The following is a 22,182-nucleotide window of genomic DNA, read 5'->3' on the forward strand; positions in this document are numbered from 1 at the left end:
TGCAGCCTCCTCTTACCTCGCTCATTCCATGTTTTATCTTTTCACCTTGCAGATTGGGCATTTTGCCACCGCTGCCCGCTGGCGGGCCTCTGGGTCACAATGGAGGCAGCAGCAGCAGCAGCCACAGCGGCGGCGACAAGCGCCACGATTCCAGCCACAAGTCGTCGCACCATCAGTCACAACAGCAGCTGCACTCGAGCGGCGGCTATTCGCAGCAGCAGCAGCGCCGCCACGAAACGTCGCCGAAGCGCTTCAGCAGCTCATTGGGCAGCGACACGGGCAATAGCACGCGGGAGTCCGAGTGCAGCGAGGAGCACGGCCTGGCCGGCTCACCAGTCTCCCGCTCGCCGCCACATGGCGGCAGCAGCAGCAGCACCGGCAAGCATCATTCGTCACACCACGGCTCGCATCATCCGCATGGCCATCCGCACGGCCATCCGCCACTGACGCCACAGCAGAACAGCGATCTGTTCGACTCGCTGGCCGCCGAGCTGCGCGCCAAGCTGAATGGGAACGGGCCGCCGTTGCTGTTGCCGCCGCGCGACTACGACACAGTGCATCGCTCCAAGGGCAATCTAACGGCAATCGAGCTGCGACGCTGTCGCAATGCGCTCATTGTGGGCGGCGCGGGCACGCCCAAGGGCCAGGTGTCGCCTGGCACAGGACCAGCAGCACCAGTAAGCGCTGTGCCCGCCACGACGGCCAATGGCAAGCAGGTCTCGTCGCGCGGCTCCTCGGGCATTGGATCGGATCTGGCGCCCAGTCCGGAGCGGCAGGAGCTGAATAGCTCAAGTGGTATGTTGGCTATAGATATTATGTACACGAATATATATATATGTGCATGCAGCTTTTCACAGCCAGATTGGACAGCCAATCTTCTATTCAAGCTATCTGGCCAAGGGAACGTGTCCACTTCATTAAAACTGTCCTTCAAGGCAAACTTCACTGTATATGCATATCCATATCCATGTCCGTATTCACATGCACATCCACATCCATATTCATATATATGTATATCCCTATCCACATCCACATCCACATCCGCATCCGCATCCGCATTTACATCCATATCCATATCCCTATCCACATACACACCCACATCCACATCCATATCCATATCCATATCCATATCCATATCCATATCCATATCCATATCCATATCCATGTCCATATCCCTATCCACATTGACACCCGCATCCACATCCACCTCCATGTCCATATCCATATCCATATCCATATCCATATCTATATCCATATCCATATCTATCTTCATAAATGACATATCCATGGATATCCATATCAAGAAATGACATATCCATGGATATCCATATCAATAAATGACATATATCCATATCCATATCCATATCTATGTTCATAAATGACATATCCATGGATATCCATATCCATATCCATTTCCATATCCATATCCATACCCATTTCCATATCCATATCCACATCCATATCTATGTTGATAAATGACATATACATGGATATCCATATCCATATCCATATCCATGGATATCCATATCCATATCTATACACAACATATCTACCCTTTCCATATTCATATCCATGCTAAAATATCCTTGGAACTGTCATATGCATATCGATAATATCCATAATATGGCTTCCATCTCTATCTCCACTTCCATCTTGAACTTATCCAATCCACTATTTAACGTTGCAGACGACGAGCACTGGTCGAATGAGGCGGACAACTCGGTGATTGCGCTGAAGCCGTCACAAATCGCGCTCTCGCATCATGCGCAGCTGAAGCGTAAGAGCGCTGTGCAGCCGCCGGAGGATAGCTATCTGCGGGATCTGCCGGCCAAGCCGTATGTGCCGAGGCAGAGCGAACGCGTCAAGACGCCGGCAGCGCCGTCGAACAGCAAGTCGTGGTCGCGCGAGGACGAGATCAAGCCGATCATCATGCGACCCGCAGACTACGATGCGAAATTCAATCGGGTGATGCAGCTGGAGCCGCAGCCGGCCAAGCATGAGGCGGCGGCCAAGCTGCGCGACACCGACAAATACAACGAAATCAATCGCTTGCTGAACAAGAAGCTGTCCGGCCACGATCGGGATCGGCTCAAGGAGCGTTCGCTGCACGACGACGATCTGGACGACTTCGATGACTCGGATCCGTGCAGTGAGCCGCCGCAGAAGCCGCTGCCCGTTGCCAGCTATCGCAAGGAGAACCTGACGGACAAGCAAAAGTTCATGGAATACGCGTCCAAGAAGCAGCAGCAGCAGCAGCAGCAGCAGCTCAAGTCCTACGCAGCCGAGGAGGCGCAGCGCTATGGCGGCAGTCGCCATCGCTATGTGGATCCCGCCGAGCTGCCGTTCGAGCAGCTGCCGCCAGTGCCGGCGCACAACAAATACGCGGCCGTGCATCGCGGCGCAGAGCCGACGCGCAGCAGCAACAGCGTCGGCGGCGGCAGCAGCAGCCACATCAACGGCAGCAATCCAGATCGACTACGGGAGCGCCATGACAGAGACAGAGAGCGCGATAGGGAGCGCGAGCGAGAGCGGGAGAGGGAGAGAGATAGAGAAAGGGAAAGGGAGCGCGATAGAGATCACGAACATTCCAGGGATCGCAATCCATACCGCGAGGCAGAGAGCCTGCCCTACATCCAGAGCATGGAGAAGATGATGAAGTCGACGGGCATGCGCTATGGCGAGGAGCCGCCACGCAAGCCCAGCAGCCGGGATAGCCGCGACTACGTGCGGGAGTATCCGGCTGCGGCCAGCAGTCAGGTGTCGCCGAGCGATCGCTTCCACGATGCCAAGGACAAGTTCCGGGCCATGGAGCGCACCGGCGGCAGTCGCTATGACCTGGACGAGCGCGACAGCGGCAACGGAGTCGCACCGGTGGCGCCCACAGCCGACTACAGATCATCGTCGCGTCGGCGTCGCGGCTCCGTGGAGCCGCCCAGCTACGACCAGTGGAGCGACGAGGAGGAGGAGCCCGAGCAGCAGCTGCCCGTGCCAGTGCAGCAGCCGGAGCCGATGATGAGTCGTTCGCGTGCTCGCTCGCGCGACCACTGGGAGCAAGAGCAGCAGCATCACGTCAGCAATGGTGGCAACATGCGCCACGGCCAGGAGCGGGAACGGCGCGAGCGCGACTATCCCATGCGACGCGGCGACGATATGCGAGAGCCGCCACACGATGGCTATCGTCTGGAACGCGAGAGGGAAAGGGAGCGGGAGCGTGAGCGTGAGAGAGAGCGAGAGAGAGAAAGGGAGCGGGAGAGGGAGCGAGAGCGAGAGCGTGAGCGTGAACGGGACCGAGATCGGGAGCGAGAACGGGATCGCCATCAGTCGCAGTCGCGCCATCAGATGCGGGCACGCTCGCGAGAGTACATGCAGCCGACGGAGCCGGTGCCGCCCGTGGCCAAGTCCAGTTCGTCGCGCCTAAGCCATCATGCCGAGCGCTATCCGTCGCCGGCGCCGACGCCCAACAGCGGCAACAGCGGCAGCTCAAGCTCGGGCAAGCCGCTGGCCAGCATGCCCAAGGGCTATCGGCACAGCTATGCGGAGCCCGTGTTCGCGCGCTCCGGCGGACGCGTGGGCCTCGCTGCAGTCAATCCCTACTGATAACAAACGGCAACAACAACAACAACGACAACAATAATATTGCTTAACGAACATACTCAATAACTGTACATTACACACACACACACACACAAAAGTGGTCGAATCCCCATGCGGGGGGGATGCGCAGCAGCCACGATCCAAGCGCCACAAAGCAGCGGGGCACCAAGTGCTTCGGCGGTCAGCGCCTGTAATTATGTGCCTTCAAAATATGTTTTATATCAGTGCAGATGCATGTATATACATATACATATACATATACATATATACGTACACATATACATGTGTATCCATGTATATCGATGACATGTATATTTTTTATTTAGCTAAACAAAAGAAAACTAAAACAAAAAACAAAAACGAAACGCGAACAATCACAGTTGATATATGCATTTTTTTTTCATAGCCCTAAGTCGTGCGGTTGGTTGGTATATAAATATATGATATATTTACATATATATATATACTACACACATATATATGTATACTTTTTTTTGTAATCAACTTAATATTCGATACGTGTACGCATAATAAACGTATATAGCTGATGTATCTATTGTTATCAATTTGATATTTACATTAATAAAGCGCTAGAAAAAAATCTAACTTAATCTTTTAATTTGTATGCAAATCAAATATGAATTTACATTATGAAATTTAAAGTTTATAATGCGACAGAGCATTATTTTTACCACTGACCAGAGAACAGTGGTCAGTGTTTTTACTTATGATCGAATTCAAATGTGCCGCGCTTTGGTATTTTTTTTTTGCAACAGCGCCATCTATGGTCACTTTGCGTACAGCTTGACCGTAAATCTACTCTGCGCTGTGTGGCGGCATGTCGATAACAAGTAACAGGCACGATCAGTTAACCCGAAGGTGCAAAGCCTATTTGCCGTTGGGCGTCTGCCTTAACGTAATTGATTATTTTGCTTCATTGATTCTCAATTAATTATTCTATATAATTAAGTGTGCATTTTATATTATTTTATAACATGATTTATCTATTTGTATTTTTTTAATGATTTAAGGCCAGCTTGACTTAAGCTACGAATGACCAATCGGTCAAAACTATAATATTTAATAGAAGACAATAAATTTCCTTTTTATATCCATGTATCCGAATCGACTTTGATCTATCAATGAGTATAAAGATTCCACCAGAATATACCGATCAATCTCCCCATACCTTTCTACATCCGTTAAATTCAACTCTTACAACGAAAATTTGAAAACATCTTTAATCTTAAGGACTAACCACATTTATTCCTTAACACATTCTATACAAATTTCATCGATTTTTGTTTTGTTTTACATTTTATTGTTTAATTTAAAAACTCTTTGTTTGGTTTTCACAATAGTTTTTGTTTTTTGTAGATTTTTTCAAAACAAAAATAAAGAAGAAAAATATAGTTTAGTTAATATATTTTTATCCTTTCTCTCTCACTTGTGTTTTTTTCATTCTTGTTGTTGTTTGTTTTGTTTTTTTTTTTTTTTTTTTTGTAATAATATTAATTAAAAATATTGGTTTCGTTTTGTTTTTGTTTTTCTTTCGCAAGTTAATTTAAGAAACAATTAATCAAGTTCTTATTTAATTATACAAATTTAAAAAAAATAGTAATTATATAATAATAAAAATAATATTTATAACGGGGAAATGCAAATAGCTCTTCTTCATGCTGTTGTTGTTGTTGTTGATTTCTCAAGTTGCTATTGTTGTTGTTTGTTGTTGTTGTAGCTAGTATAGTTTGTTGTTTCTCTCATTTTGATGCGCGCAAAGAAAATATGTTGTTGGTGAGGGGCGTGTGGGGCGGGGCATTTACGACCAATTGAAAATATTGATATACTAAGTGAATAATGGAAGTCAGGATTCCGTTAGATTGATTGATTGTGTGATTATCGTTCAACACTTGAATGTCAAAACCATTTTCATTTATTTTCTTTTAACTAATACTCTCCATAAATACACACATTTTATTTCCCGTCCTCCACTTCTTCATCTATACAAAAGGTCAATTAAAAAAAAAAAAAAGATTTAAACAAAAGCTGCAAAAATGCTCGGCCAGTTGGCCTGCATCCATATATCAATTGAATTGGTAGTTGGCTATTGGGGAGTGGTAAATGGCGCGCTGCGTCGAATTTCATGGTGGTTAGATTGGCTTGGGATATAGGATATAGATAGTTCCATGTGTGGGGCGTGGCGAGCGCTTTACATGTTCTCAAACTGATCGACGCGACGCTTTGTGTTGCCCTTGCGGATCTCGCGCAACGTCTTGTACTTGTCGCGTCCCTGGCGCACATTTTCGCGATGAATCTTATCGTTGGCCGTCTCTTTCGTTTCGTCGCGTGACTGCGCCAGGTCTTGCTTCAGGGCCTGCAAATAAGCGAGAGAGCGAGAGAGAGTTCGAATTAGAAAGAGAAGGGGATAGATAGAGAGCACACAAGCAAATATATGATATATGATGTATAAGAAAATAACTCGACTCTTTATGTTGAATCACGACTATTTAAATATTTCGTTAACTACAATTTTAGAATATATAACTATTTGGAACTCACATAAATGTTTATCTATGACTTGGTAAACTATGAAACATAACTAAAAGTCTTCAGTATATAGGCTAACAATCTTGATATATATCTCAATTTCTACAAATATACATGATATTATATGTAGATGTAGAAATGTGTTTTAACGTTATCTACCCTTTACACCTTCTGTATTAAACACATATGGAACATTTGACAACAAAATATTTGCTTTACACATAATATGTAGAATGCAATGGAAGCTTTTTCAACTAGGTACATTCTGCTACATTCTTGAAATTCTTATCTATATCATCTAACATATGAAGAGCATACTCAATGTTTTTCTTTATGTTGTCTGTTGTTGGTTTTGCCACATAAGCCGAAAGCTTTTTGTCATGCCAATTATACAAAAAATGGTTGCTACAAAATAACTACATTGTCTGATAAGATAGATAAACAAAGTGCTTACTGCGCCCACATAAACAAAACAAAACCAAAGAAAATACAAAGAAAAAAAACCCAAGCCTGTTATCTGCATATTTTAAGAAAGCTATCTAAGGAGGTTATCTCTATTGGGGTGCGTAGCATATTCGCTCTATCTCTAATGTTTGCACGCACCTTAAGCTGATCGTGCAAGCGCTCGTTGCGCTCGGCCAGCGTGCGTCTGTCCTCGATGGGATCCTTGATATGCTCGTCTGTGTCCAGGTCGCGCGACACATCGCCGCCGGCATCGCCATTCGTCAGCTCCTCCTCGTTCTCGTTCTCATCCTCGGCCACGTGATGGTGTTGCGGCGTGGTGGATGCCGCCAACAGCGCAGCAGCAGCTTCGGCCTGGAAGATTACATAGATAAAAAGATAAATAATGCCAATGGAAATGGGGGTATAGACTGAATTAACCTGCTTGCGGCGTGCCTCCTCGACCTCGTCTTGCAGGCGCTTGGTCTCTTCGTCCTTGGCATTGACTTCGTCCTGAATGCGTTGCACCTCCTGTTGCTTGGCCATGATCTCCTCCTCCAGCTTGGCCTTCTCGACGGCCTCCATGTTCTTGGCCTCCTCCAAGCGCTGCAGCATCGATTGCAGCTCCTTCTGGCGCAGCTCCAGCTCATCCTTGGCGGCCTGCAGCTGCTTCAGCTGCTCCTCCAATCGTCGTATCATCTCCTGTGCCTCAAGCAGATCACGCTGCGAGCGCTCCATCTCCTCTTGCATTTGCTTGAGTCGATCCTCATACTCCTGCTGCTTCTTCTCGGCACGCTCACGTGCTGCCAGCGCCAGCTGCAGCTTCTCACTGTGGAGGAATTTATCCGATATTAGAGAACAGACTTTGGAAAAGTAAAGCTGATCAGACTTACCGCTCCTGCTGTTTGGCATTCTTCTCTTCGCGCGCCTGGGCCTTCATTTGCTGCACATCGATCGTGTCGGGCTTGCGACGACGCATGTAGAGCTCATGGTTGCCCATGCAGAGGGCCAGGATGCGCTTGTTGATGCGAACGCGCGGCGCAAAGAACATAAAGTCCGGCGCCTTCTTGTCAATGGGCTTGATGATGAACTTCTTCTCAGAGAACGAAATGTTACGGATCTCGGACCAGGGGAAGCCGATTTTGGGCGTTAGTCGATCGTCCTGCTCGTAAATGTTCAGGCCGAGCGCATCGACGCCCAACCAGAGGTCGGTGCCCTTCTTGTTGCGTATCTCGAAATAGTTGACGCCATACATTTCCAGATCCTGGGCAATCTTCAGATACTCCATCATGGCATCCTCGCGCAGCATGCTGCGATGCTCCTGCCACCAGGTCATTATCGACTGCTCCCATTCGTCCTTGGACATCTTGTGCTGATCGATGACGCGCTGTGGCAACAGGCGATCGTTCGCTAGGAAACCGGCTGTGTGAGTGGTCTTATTGTGATCGCCATGGCGCGCCTGCACCGCATAGGAGGCCAGCAGCACCGACGTCTCCGGCGGGCAGTAGATCTCATCGGTCAATATGGCATTCTTCACTTGCAGATAGAACAGGCGCAGTGTGATGTCCTGTATGAGCTCCTCGGCCACATCCTCCGGATAGAATTTGGCACGGAATCTGAATTGCAACGGATTCTCCTTTTTCACATCCTGATTCATGACCTAAACACACGAATGACAATAACAGAGATTAATATACAGGCAATACTGATGCATTCTCTTATTCATTAAACATATTTCATATATTATTTGGCACATTATGGGTTACCCATGTTGAGAACGGCATTGATCCAGTCTGTGCGATTTGGTTTGTGCAATCGTTTCAAATGTGTGCAGCATGTTTCAATAGAGAATCAATCAGAGATCAATAATAATAATTATACACATATTCAGTTTGTATTCGTTCGACAACTCTACAGAGCTGGGGCAGGGATCGTTGTTGGCATGCAGGGTTTTCTCTACAGACAATAGATTATGGGAACGTCAACTAAAACCTTAAGCTAGACCTAGACCTAGCTGGGAAAAGGGTTTAGCTAAGGCCACAAATAGCAATAAACATTTGCTGGGAATTGATTGATTGGTTTTGGCTGTGATATGTCGCCCACCATATCGTCGGCATCATCATCTTCCTCGCTCTCGTCCGTCTGATTGTGTCCATTGCTATCAGCGGTCTTTTTGTCCACATATTTCTTAACACGTTTCAAATATTTAATGGTCTTTATGGCCGGCGATTCTGGCTAAACAATACAATACGTAACACCTCATTATTCTCTAAGCAGTTAACAATATGCTCGGGGCGTATTAGAAACATTGGCAAAGATATTCATTTGTATATTCGGTATATAGTTGTGTATATTTGTAATGCTTACCTTTTTGTATAGCTTAATCCATGTGGAGTCACCCTTTGAGTCGGTGTACTGCAGACCAAAGAACCAAACCTCACGCAATCCAATCGTCTTGACCACCTGATCGAACAGTTGTTTACCGGTCGTTGTCGACTGAATGGCAAACTCCAGTTCAGCGTCCATTGTTGTGACGCGCACATTTAGCTACAAGTAGGAAGAGAATTTATATACAAATTAAAATTCATTGTTTAAGCTAGGAGATCGTTTATATTTGACTAGGTCTTTCTCATATACATATATCTCTAATCTGCAGATTACCTTAACCCATAATCTATTATCGATATTTATCGATTTCTTATTGTTAATTTGTGAGTTAATTATTCCAATTTATCATAATCATTTCATTTACAACAACTGTTTGTTTGTTCATTAAACCCATTTGATCTCTGGTATGCTATCGATATTCTTGATGAATGTCTATGCCTTTCATGTCGTAATTATAGTCCTCTATCAGAGTTCACGTGTCTGCTTCATGTGCTTTCTCTCCCCTTTCTATGGGTTTCACCTGCCTCGTCCACTTTTTCCACTCTGCTGACGTTAAGCTCCTCTCACCCACGCGCTGACCGAATTGGTCAAGTGACACACAAACACAGAAAGAGTCTCGCTCTTTCGCTCTCTCTCCCACTCTCGCTCTCCCTCTTTATCTGTCTGCCTCCATGAGCCCATGTGACTGACTGCATGTCCGCTTGTATAACGTTGACTTCTCTGCACACACTCACACTCACACTCACACTCACACACACACACACATTCGGAACAGCCAGTCAATCCATTTACTATAAACGTCTGATGTTGTTGCTGTTGCTGTCATGCTTGATTGCTTCTTTTTGTTGTTGCCGTTTTCCGAGCGTGATTTTCCTAGGCAGCTTTTCCCGGCCAGCCGTAATTAGCAGACACGTGCACTTCTCACATGTTTGGCGACTTTTACTTCCATAATCCTCCTTTGACACTTGCCGCGCTCTCTCGCACTACCAATTGCAATGCGTGCACTAATTCGCATTAAATGATCAATGAGCGATCGATTGTTGGAGATTCCTGTTATCGATGCATTCTCTTCTCTAATATGAAAGCAATTTAATATTGACTGATTTTGTTTATATAAATTGACTAACTTTATTACAGTTCTAAGTTTAATTGGCAATAACATCTCAACAACAACTTTGTTATCGATTAATTACAACTTTAGTTGTGTGTAAGAGCTTACTTGTTTTATGGCAATGTCTTAAATATCTGAGTGCAAAATTGGAATTCAAGAGCTGAACGTGATTCCCAACTGTAAACCGCAAATAGCAACCACAATTTTGTGGCTTTGTGGCGTTCATTAAGAGCGATAATAATGTTATCGATAGCAACGTTTTTGTAAGCTCAATAAATTTATAAAGTTTTTTCGTTATTTGCCTAGACGTTTCCAATTCTTTTTGATTTTTTTTTTTGCATATGTTTTGCTACGCATTTTAACGTGTTTTTATTTGTCTCTATTATTTTTTTTTTTTTGCTATTTTGTCTCTTTGTTGTTGTTTTTTTTAGTGCATTTTGTCGCAATGCAAATCAAACGTGACACAATGCAAGGAAATTGAAAACGTTCATTTCAATCCAATTAACGTTTTTGGGTTAATGCATGTTGTTGCTGGTGCTGCTACTGCTGCTGCTGCTGCTGTTGCTGTTGTTGTTGTTGTTGTCATGTGTATGGTACGTGCATACGAGCATAGCTCACTCATTGGCCCCACTGTGCAAGCGAGTGTGGCAACGGAAACAGCCGCATAACCAACCAGTTGCCATCTCGCCTCCCAACTCTAGCTTCTCACCCCTCTCTATCTCCCTCTCTCCCTGCTGCTGCAGCTGTAGCATGACAAATTGCTCTCAGCTATGCCAAAATGTTGACGTTACTTATGCATACATATATTATTCGACTCTAGTTGTTTCTGTCAAGCCGGAAACCATAAAAATGCATCACAACAACAACAACAAAACTAACACGAAAATAACTGTGCAAAAGTCGTATATTTCATGTAAATGCTGCTTTGAATTATTCAATAAATTCGTCATATTTTATATAACTGCAAGTTCCATTGATAGTTTGTCACTAATGTTTAATGACACATTGACTGAATAGCAGTTAAAAATATATAAATATTAATGATTCATATAGATATTAATTATAATGAAATTCTCTAAGAGATTACTGAGAAATACTTTAGTAAGCAAAATTATCTATCAAATATATATTTGTTATATTCTATTTTTAGATTTTAATTTTTAAACAAATATGAATAGCTTGACTAATTTGTGCATATCGCGAGATAAGATAAGATCACAATATCTTTATAAATATTGATATATGTACATATTAATACAAATAACTGTATCTATCAACTGTCCACTGTTCAAGCTAAAGACACGTTTACATAGCCTAAAACAAGCTAAAGAATTCCTTTAACGTGTGGAAGAACAAGTTTATCTCTCATTTATATGCTAATTTCTGGTATTTTCATAATACAAAACTGTAAAGAGAAAAAATGAATTATAGAGAACACACAACACCAAGATCAAAGAGCAGAGTGCTGAAACTCTTGACAGTATAAGCCCTGATAAATCGGATATCAAGAAATTGCAACTTTTCTAGGTAGAATATCGAGAAAATTGAACTAAAACATTGCTAAGAAATCCAAGAACTCGAACTTAAAAGTGCTATACGAATTCCATTAAGTTTTTATTGGAAATCCAGGAATAATTAATCTATGAAACCATTTCACAAATTCAGAAATTCGAATTAGAACTCTTGACAGATTTAGAATACATGTTAAATCAAATTTGAATTACAATAAAGAGCTCTAAATTCCAGCAATTCGCATTATTTCCTACACAAATAATCGCATACAAATACAAAATTCACTTAAAAATCCATATTTTTCAAAACTCTCATTATACTATTTAGTATTTCTAGTAAAATAACACTCATAATATTTCATAGAGCAATAGCTTTAACTTTCAAATGATATTCTGGAACTGAGTCGTATCCAATTAGTGAACGACAACTGGCAGTAATAGCCTAGGCAAGCTTCAGTACACTACGCCCCCATCGCCCCCACCACAAGGGTATTTCAAGGGGATAGATATGGAAGCTTAGAGCAGGCTCAACGCACCATTTTACGCTTAACGCTGCCGCCATAGCGCGAAAGACGCGCTCGACTGGTATCGGAGACGACGACCATTTTGGACGGCCAAGCGTTTTTCAGTAGCCTTTGAATAGTTACAGAGTTTTGGATGGCGCGTAATGCGCACACACATATATCACACACAGACACAGACACACACACGTACGCACGCACACTCGAGTAGCGAACGAAGTAGCAATATAAAAAAAAATGAAACGTAAATCGTAGAAAATTCCAATGCGCGTCGTTCTGCTGCCCAGCGTCAACTGAGGGAAATGGAAAAGCGACTCTAGGCTTTTAACTTAACTTAATGCAATGGCATAGTCGAAGAGACCCCAGGCCCCGATGCCAGATCCAATCGGGGCTGGTGGGTCTTAGGTGAAGGTAGACAGAGCAGGGGCACCCACGTCAGAGCTCAACAACTGTTCAATTTCAGACGGCAATACGGCAATACGGCAATAATGTGCCGCTCTCTGAACGACAAATGCTAGATTTATATTTTCATTTTCCCTCTGCTTCCATTTTAGTTCTTTTGCAATTGTATGTTAATTATGCAGCCAAAAATAGACACTGAGAAATATATAGAAACATACATATAGATCTATATATGCTCGCATGCATACAGTTAGCTGTGCTTTCTCTAAACCCACCTAACCCCACTTCCCCCCCTATCCGCACTTGGCTGACCAATCAATGGACAGCCATCGCGTTCGGAGAGGCCCGGCCTGGATAAACAAATCAACGTCAATCATACGACGCGTTGGCTGTCAGTCCTATTAGAGCTGCAATTAGCCAAGCCCATTAAGGTAAATACATCAAGCACAAAACTATGAAGGGGCATACATTATATTTGGAAACCTATTATTTTCACCATTTTATTAGCATTCACGAATAGTGCCTCCTCAAATATCATTCATCATTCGAGCTCTAGGTTCACATTAAACTATCTCCATTGTCTTACGAATCGCTTCGCATTCAGGAATGCAATTTGCATATAGAAAAGAACCCAAAGTGGAAGAGGATAGGAGTAGAAGACGTTTAAGTTTAAGAATATATTATGTGTTTATCTTTGGTAATTATTGTTAGATTTCTCTTTCTCTCGCTCTCGTCTTCTTTTCATTATCTAATTTCAATTCTTTGATTCGCTTTTCTATTTATCTATGTCGTTATGTTATCTTTCTCATATGATCTCTCTCTTTCTTTAGCTCTTTCTCTCTTTTCTCTTCTATCCTCATTTCTCATATTCTCTCAATCTTTCCTCATCTTTCTCTCTCTCTGTCTCTCTCTCCCTAAAATTTGTAAGATCTCAAAATTAATAATAAAAAAAAAACAATATCTGAATCACTTCATGATTTATAATAAAAAGTAAACTACACAGAATATATACATTTAGATAAATGCTTATATATGGGGCAGACAAAACCCCAATGTACTATATCTAATGAATCAACCGTTTTAGATAGTCGCAAAAGAAGATGACACTGAATGCATGGACTGATTTATTGTCTGTCCTGTTCGCTGTCAATCAAATGAAATGAAATCGAATCGAATCGAGGCAAATCAGTTTTCAGTTTTCAGTCGTCAGCTGATATCGACAGTCAGCGCCATCACAAGACGGCTAGCACAGACGCCAATGGGTCAAGTGGGGATTGTGGGGACTTTTCTGTATTATGACGTCGTCCACAAATCTTTGACGTCATCAGACTAGTTTCAACTTTTCTTTTTAATAGTTTGGCGCATTGCCAGAAGTAGAAAACGCCGGACTTTTTTTTTGTTTCTGTTTTTGATTTGCTAGTTCAATGACGCTGCAGCTGACGATGACGTCTTTCATATTTTTCTACTTTTTTTTTTTTTTGGCTTCTGCTGTCAATCATTTAGTGATAAGAAAGTACACACTCGTCGCCGTCGTCTTCCTCTTCTACCTCTTCTGCGATTCTATTTGCAGCAGTATCTGTGTGGCCACAAAGTGCTTGATAATCTATCAAAATTTACAAGCAGGTTTCGATTCGCATGCTATTTTGGTTTTCCTTTATCAGCTGCAGCTACTGCTGCTACTGCTCCAAACACAAAATGAGTTTTTCATTAATTTGATTGCTGCCCCTGATTGATTGCATAACGATTCAAATTCAATTTGATATCACAATTGTGCATACCGAAAACAATTTCCGATAATAATGTTTTATGTATCGCAAATTTGATTTGAGTAGATTTTCGTGTCATATTTCAGCTCATTTTGTTAAAAGGATTTCATGTTTGATGTTCTTCCGTACGTAAGGTGGCAACGCTTTGAGTGGATCTTTCATTTTTATTTGATGTATATTTAAATTATGGTATAAAATTCCTATTTTTCTTGACTTTGACAATCTTACTTTATCTTTAGCTTTTCTTCCCCGTAAGGTGGCAACGCTTTGTCAGTCTGAATTTCACTTTTAGAGAATATAGATTTGATCTTCAAATTCTTATTTTACGATTGTATTTGCTCTACATTTATACCATCTATATTCAATGTTGTATTTTCTCCTTTGGGGATGGCAAGGTGGCAACGCTTAATATTAATATTTTAGCTATTATAACATATTGTCATAAAAGGTTAAAACATTTCCTTTTAAATACTAAATTTTACTTAATTTAAATAATTTATTCCATTTGACATGGATGCAATATAACAACAATATGGCAACGCTGTCACATATACTCTTTCTTCTCTCTCATTGACCAACACTAAACTTGATTATACTTCTAGCTAAGCTTCACTACAACAAGCCGAACTTTTGGTAGCATTATCTCAGCTAGTTTTATAGCTTAATAACTTTGACCCACTATCAAAAATTGATCATTATAAGCTTTACTTACCGATTTGGGCGACATTTTGCTGCTTGTCTATCCTCACCCCGTTGTTGTTAATGGAAATTGTTGGGGACGTCTGTGTTGTTGTTGTTGCTTTCGTGTTTTGCTAATTGTTTAGACTGCAATGAGAATTGGTTGTAAGATAATTGATTATTAATGCTTAAATAAACAAAGTAGTTAGCATTAAATAATAAAATACGTAGGAACTAGTTTGGGCCAATTGGTTAAAGTTCTTGGCCAGTTGCTTTCTGCACGCGTCAGGCGACTGCAAATGGAAAGCTCACGATCATAATTCTTATATATAGGAACTGTTTTGTGCACACACACACATATACATAACACTTGGCTCGTTTTGCTATATCTGGCATATAATATTCGTTTATTTCTGATTTCACCTGGCACTTTGACAACCCTTTAAAACAGCGAGTATTTCATTTCGGTTTCCTTCTAATTAACAAATCGTGTGCACAAAAATTAACTCAAATTTATTTATTTATTTTTTTCAACTCAAGCACTTGAGAACTGTAGATAACATTTTGTCAACGGAAATGCAAAACAATTAAAATGAAATATAGTAAAATAAAATGCCAAAAAATGTTTAGATTACGACTGCGTATAAAGTTCTCCACTTATCGTCATAAAAATATATAAGAATTTTAATAAGCTGAGCTTTTTTATTGACAGCGACCCAGCGGAGGAGCCCTTGAACCCAGTTACAGGAAACCCGTAAGACCAACTATTTGAATTTGATTTGAAAAATCACTTAAAAATTCTTATTAAATTGTTATTATTGTTGTTGTTGTTGTTGTTGTTGATTGTAAAAACCTGTGCCTGCCATAATGAAAATTCAATTGACTTTTTGACACCTGACATTTTGTAAGCGCTTTGAAAGCAATTGTGACGTCACACGGCAGAGACGCCATCTTCATTTGATTTACGAAGCAAATATGCTGTGTTTACACACACACACACACACACACGCACACACTGTATGCTTGCTGAAACTGGCTTGAACAAACGGTTTCCGTCGAAATGCAAATTAATAATCATTAGCTGCAAAGGCAAAAGACATTCCAAAGTTTCGATTTTTATACCCTGAACCCATTGAAAATGGGAAATCAGGGTATAATGGTTTTGTGAAAAGTATGTAACAGGCAGAAGGAATCATCGCAGACCCCATAAAGTATATATATTCTTGATCAGCACGACGAGCTGAGTCGATATAGCCCTGTCCGTCTGTCCGTCCGTCCGTCCGTCCGTCCGTCCGTCCGTCCGTCCGTCCGTATGAGCAAAAGGATCTCAGAAGATATAAGAGCTAGAGAGCTGAAATTTGGCATGCATACTCGTGTATACCATAGGCAGTACAAGTTTGCTTTATTTTTTCGATAACTCGTCCGATAACTTTTTTATCGAGAATAATCGAAAAATCGACATTGTTTTTTCAGCTTAATTTGAACATTTTTAGACCTGGAGACTTCAAATTTGCGTTGTATATAAAGTTAGTAGATACAAAGATTTTGTAATTTACAGATTTTGGATACCACGCCCCCTTCGCCCCAAATTTGTAAAAAACGCATTTCAAGTACTAGAGACTTGTGCTTTGGAATGGACACACATTTTAGCTACATGATTACGCTCTAAAAGTTTTATTAGGATCGTATGTCTACAAAAGAAATTATTCAACAAATAAATTCTCACACTGCAGTGCAGCCCAAGCGCAGCCGCTGCTAGCTGCGCAGTTTGCAGAGCGCGTGCTTATACGTGCATGTGTATGTATGTGTGCATAATAGAAGTCCAGAATGATTAGAATATCAGTTTGGAGGGTTCAGGGTATCTCCTAGTCGAGCAGTCTCGACTGGAGCCTTCTTACTTGTTTTATTTATTTGTTGTTGTTGTTGGGTTTGCACAAATTATGACATCATGCCTACTTTATTATCGCTTCTGCGTGAACTTCGAGTGTACACAAATACATATACACCACAATATCTACACCAACACACACATATACAGACTTGAAGACATAAATAATATATGAAGTTATATTACACTGTTTTAGTTGTAGACATTCATGAGTCTTGTCGCTTTGTCTGCTTAGTTACACGAAATATTTCCGAAATTCCAAAGAGGTATGTGATAAAAAGCAACAACAAATTCTCTATAATTCAATAGATGAGTGTTGATAAGTATTCAAGTTTTAGCATTTGCCTTTTTCTCCCCGATCGAACATTAATCAGATTTTGTTGTCTGCTCTGATAAGAAATTCAATTTCAGACCCAACAATTGGCGGTTGTAATAGAATCATGATAAAGCTCTATGTATACTATCAGTACTATCATGACAGTGTTGGTAAACATACATACAAATGATTTACAAGTAGAAACTATATGGAATAAATATATTGTCATACATAGAGTATTCCATTAACGTTGGCTTGACTTTCCAGTTACTTCTTATTTTTGTTTTTTTGCTGTTAATTATTATTTATTTGCCTTCAAGTCAAGGGGGCCAAACAGTAAATTTGAAATGAGCTCATATTATTTTATTTTTATTTATTTTATTTTTGTATTTATTTTTTTATTGTGCCAGCTGTAAATGAGCGACAAATTCTTTCAGGTTGAATCAAGAGTTGAGGGCCAAAACGTGTCGTCTATTGGCAGATGAATCATACAAATGCCAAGTGAGTACAATCTGCCTCTCTCCCTCTCTATCACACACACATACACAGAGTAAGCTGTTAGCAATGCATCCTGCCTTAAATCAACGTATGCGTCATTTCCTACTTCAGTTGATTGCTATTTGATTTAACTTTATTATGCTTTTGCCTAATCTGTGACTGTGATTTCTTTATTCTCGTACAGCAAAGAGTGAGAGTAAGTGATAGCGACAGAGAGAGAGAGCGAGAGAGAGAGAGTAAATCTAGCTAGGGCTTTCAAGTTCGCCGCCAGAAACGGAAATGAAAATGATTCAGCGAAAATGCATAGTTATATAGTTATATGGCTTTACACACAATAGTTCAACAGTTGAAGTTCAGCTTAAGTTATCGATAGCGCTGCATGGCCCATAACTGTCCAGCTGGGGCTATGGCTAGTTATATTATGTTATGCACACGTTTACATAATCTCCGGAGTTATGGGGTTAACCCACGCGCAACATTTGCTCATTGTTTTGTTTATGTTTAATATCCATTAACTGCATTTAATGAGTTCAAGCTAAAAGCAGCAGGGCAAAAATCACGTTTTCGTTTACGTTTACGTTCAGTGCTTGACCACCGGAACCGCAAGAGAAAAGCACGCACATACACACACACACTCACACAGACACATACAGAAATCTGAGCTTACTATACACAGGCAAATGAGCACGCAGCTAATGAGATTTTGAGCGCTGAGCGGCGCACGCAAAGAGAGCGACAAGAGAGCAAGGCAAGGCAAGGCAAGACAAAGCGACGCTACGCGGCGAATCCCTCGCATTGCGTATGCGCAACGAGTGGAAGCCAAATAACTACATAAAAGCGAAATGACAACAACAGCAGCAGAGGCAGAGGCAGCAGAAGAAGTAGCCGCAGTCGCAGCGTGTGCCGTCATATTTTTTTTGCCATTCGCTTTTACTTTTCATTTACATTTGGTGTCGTAAAACAAGCATGAAAATAATAATAATAAATAATCATCAAATAAATAGACAAAACAATTTCTGCGCCAAACTTTTAATTTCAACAATTATGCGTCTTTTCATGCCGCGTTGATTTAGCGCAAATCCCAATCGCACGCTCTTTCTTCATCTTTCATTGTGTGTGCGCGATAGTGTATGTATACGTGTGTATGTGTGTTTTTTTCTTTTTGTGTGGTCAATAATTAAAATGGGGCAATCAAGCGTACCAATGAATCGCTGACCAAGTAAACTGTTTATTTTCGCATACCCTGTAAACAATGAGCAACTTAAGTGGCATGCGGGGTAAGAGTGGCTGATAATGGCATAGTTAATGGCAATTGATTAAATGTATATTACTATAATCAAAGAGATTCAGTTAACTTGGGTAAATTTTTGTGTATTACAGGGCATTGCCTAGTCGCATACTCCAGCTTAAGCACTTCTCGTTTTGTTTTGTGAATGAGTAGAGGTAAAACATAGGGCAAAGAGTCAAACAAGCAACTTAGCAACAAATGTTAATTACAGGTTCAAAACTATATTTTTAGAGCAGCTGTTAATTATACCTGTGTGTGTTTCGATACAAATTTTTATTTCTTCTAACTTGGCCTTTTAATGTGTAGATATATATATACATACATATATACATATGTAGACAACATTGGAATAAGATAGACGCATTAAGTATACAAATGTGACAATTTAATGAAGCAAATTAAGGCTTAAATGTTCTTGATAGCAAACAAATGGTATGCGCGCACGTAAAGAAAATAACAGCAGCCAAAGCCGAAACAACAAAAGGCAACTGTCAAAAGTTCGCTTTATATACAAATGACAGCGAGTGCGAGCGAGAGAGGGAGTGCAAGATATATAGACAAGACGACGGCAGCAGCAGCAGCTGCAGCAGCAGCAACAACATCAGCATGGTGGGTGTAGAGCAATGGCGGTGGGTTAGAGATGGGAGAAAATAAAAACATCAACGCGACCATAATTAACAGCGACACGCAAATACAAACACACATACAACAACACTCACACACATACACCTCAACACTTATGCATATCTATGAAGCTGAGTGCGTTTGGCATATTTCGAATAATTTCTTTTGACATTGCGCCTCACTTGGCGCATGATTATTTTAATTGCCAACATATAGCAGCAATTAGTTATACATGTACACATATATACTTACGCACATGTATACACAATCATACACTCAATGTTATTATTCATAATTTAAGTATCAAATAAATGAAAGCGAATTGGCAATAAAGCGCTTAAGAACTTCATAAATATTTGCTATGCCAAAAAGCTCGCTCTCTCGCACGCTACGCTGAAAACAAAAAGCTCTCTCCCATAGCTCACTTGAGCACCGTTAGTTAGTCACTAAGCTGGATCTTCGCTTGGCTTTGCTAATTGTTTTGGTCAATTTGGCATGCAAAACACACAAACAAAGCCAACATTGTAACTGACAGTAGTTTTTTTGTTGACAATTTTATTTACTGTATTATTATTATTATTCTTTTTTTTGGCTATTTGCAGCTTAATCAATGGAAAGTTTTGATGCGAAACCAGGTGACCGGCTAATTTGAGTCAATAATTACGTATATATGTGTGAGTGTGTGTGTGTGTATCGTACTGTTCCAGTTCATGATAATCTCAATTGGGTCATATTACGTAACGGAGACGTGCCGGTTATCAGTGTTGGCAACGTAATGTCATACTACGTGCATTCAAAAACTTAACTGATACACACACACACACGTATTTAAGCCGTTTTGTTTAGCCTGCTATATTGGCGTGCCCGCAATAGGCAATCAAATTAATGCTCACGTTTTTTGTTTTCAGTTTTATTTTCATTATTTTTAATTTTTTTTTTTTTTTTAGTTTAAGAGAACGATTTGCCTTTTGTTGAGCATGGCATATAGAAAAACCGATGTAATAAAATAAAATTGGCATTGCACTGAGCTTGCCCAGTATTATTATTATTATTAATTATTTCGATTGCTGTCAACGTCACTTCCGTTGGCAACTATTCTCCCATATTTGTACAATGAAATCATGTGCATATCTTATCTAATATATACACACTCACACATGTAAGTCTACACACACATATACACATATTTGTGTAGCAATTGCTCCAAAAATAATTTATATCAACCTTTTTCTATGCGGTCCGCGCCCGAAAAAAAAACTAGCTAGCAAAACAAAGAGTTCCGAAAAGGAAACAGAAATGTTCTAGGCGGGAGTATTCCGCTAGAGGATGAACTAAACTGTGCAGAAATGGAACGATACATCGATAAAACAAAATTATATATGTTGATCAAGAAAATTAACTCTGTAAATTTCAACTTTAATATAATTCTAATTTTATATTTCAGTCTCTCTACATATTACCTTCTATATGCTACACGAAACGAATATACCTTGTTAACTATTTTATGGGGTATAAAAACAATTACAAATTGGCAAATAGACAAATAATGAATGACAAAAAACAGACAAACAACGACAGACAATTGGGTCGCTTGTTCTTCCCCCCTTCAATTTTGCGCTATCGATAAACAAAGCCAAGCACGCACGCACTCACGCACCCACAACAATTTTGCCTCACTTCAACACCCCACAATTTTATTGTCTCTGTCGCACATACTACATTGCGTATGCTGAATTCGTCTGCTCTGTTGACGAATCAGCACATGCAAAGGGAGTGTAAAGCGCAGCAGCTATTGGCTAACTGTAGCAAGCCACGCATGGGCATAAGCGTAAGCATATGCAGCGCTGCTCTCACATCCTTAAGAGACCCAGAAGATAATGTGAGTGCGTTGAGCAAAATTCCCTTTCGTTTTTCTGTCTGCCCGCCCATTAGCTCATGCTAGGCTCACACTGTTCCATTCACTTCGCCCTACTTTAATTCGCTTTAATTTCAGCTCTATGGGTTTGCAAATTGAGCATAAGCACCGCTGCGCTTACATCCTTAAGAGAGCCAGAAGACAATGTGAGTGCGTTGGGCATAATTTCCCTTTCGTTTTTCTGTCTGTCCGCCCTTTGGCTCGAGGGCTAGGCTCACTCTCTCCCGCTCACTTTGCTGTAGTGTAATTCGCTTTAACTCCAGCTTTATGGGTTTGTAAATTTATGCACATTTTTATGTCATAATTTTTTGCAGGCATAAAAGCTTTTTTGATTATAAAACGACGATATTTGCATGCAAAACTGTGCGCCGGTTAATTTTATGATGCAACACAAGCACACACATGCACATTCATTCATTAAGCTTCAGAGCAACAGGGATACAGATAATAGAGACAAAGAGACAAACAAAAAACGCGCCACATCTGCCATTTGCTGTTATTATTTTTATTATTTGCAACTTATTTTATGATAGTCGCAACCGCAACTCGTTAGTTAATTTCATTTTACCTACAATACAAACGCAAATATTAATCGCCAAGACAACAAAACCAAATATAGCACAATAAAAACAAGTAAGAAAGCTCCAGTCGAGACTGCTCGACTAGGAGATACCCTGAACCCTCCAAGCTGATA

General features: G+C 41.0%; 2 protein-coding genes and 1 long non-coding RNA gene across 14 annotated transcripts in view; 2 read left to right on the forward strand and 1 right to left on the reverse strand.

Annotated features, from left to right (window-relative positions):
* The window catches only part of LOC108619061 (uncharacterized), a 50,704-nt gene extending 45,326 nt beyond the window's left edge, over positions 1–5,378 (forward strand). For all 3 annotated transcript variants that reach the window (XM_089473049.1, XM_089473048.1, XM_089473050.1), the window contains 2 exons: positions 53–795; positions 1,688–5,378. In XM_089473049.1, the coding sequence (XP_089329175.1) occupies positions 53–795; positions 1,688–3,597 (2,653 nt within the window). In that variant the 3' untranslated portion in view covers positions 3,598–5,378. The remainder of the gene's footprint in view (positions 1–52; positions 796–1,687) is intronic.
* A 100-nt stretch (positions 5,379–5,478) lies between these two features.
* The window catches only part of Moe (moesin), a 28,020-nt gene continuing 11,316 nt past the window's right edge, over positions 5,479–22,182 (reverse strand). For 4 of the 10 annotated variants that reach the window (XM_018015333.2, XM_089473054.1, XM_089473053.1 and 1 more), the window contains exons 2-9: positions 14,994–15,106; positions 8,950–9,129; positions 8,686–8,817; positions 8,349–8,375; positions 7,476–8,242; positions 7,024–7,411; positions 6,745–6,957; positions 5,479–5,968 (exon numbers count right to left, since the gene is read on the reverse strand). In XM_018015333.2, the coding sequence (XP_017870822.1) occupies positions 5,804–5,968; positions 6,745–6,957; positions 7,024–7,411; positions 7,476–8,242; positions 8,349–8,375; positions 8,686–8,817; positions 8,950–9,129; positions 14,994–15,008 (1,887 nt within the window). In that variant the 5' untranslated portion in view covers positions 15,009–15,106 and the 3' untranslated portion in view covers positions 5,479–5,803. Of the gene's footprint in view, positions 5,969–6,744; positions 6,958–7,023; positions 7,412–7,475; positions 8,243–8,348; positions 8,376–8,685; positions 8,818–8,949; positions 9,130–12,128; positions 12,416–14,993; positions 15,107–15,186; positions 15,212–22,182 lie in introns of those variants that run through there. The other 6 variants (XM_089473055.1, XM_018015332.2, XM_089473057.1 and 3 more) reach the window with 6 other exon arrangements.
* LOC149267995 (uncharacterized) lies at positions 17,142–20,596 on the forward strand. The gene is made up of 2 exons (XR_016270837.1): positions 17,142–19,558; positions 20,176–20,596. It is a non-coding gene; the product is annotated as an uncharacterized LOC149267995 (long non-coding RNA).

Source organism: Drosophila arizonae, chromosome X, assembly GCF_054131065.1.
Source record: "Drosophila arizonae isolate 15081-1271.41 chromosome X, UAZ_ARI_1.0, whole genome shotgun sequence".
Classification (NCBI taxonomy): Eukaryota; Metazoa; Arthropoda; class Insecta; order Diptera; family Drosophilidae; genus Drosophila; species Drosophila arizonae.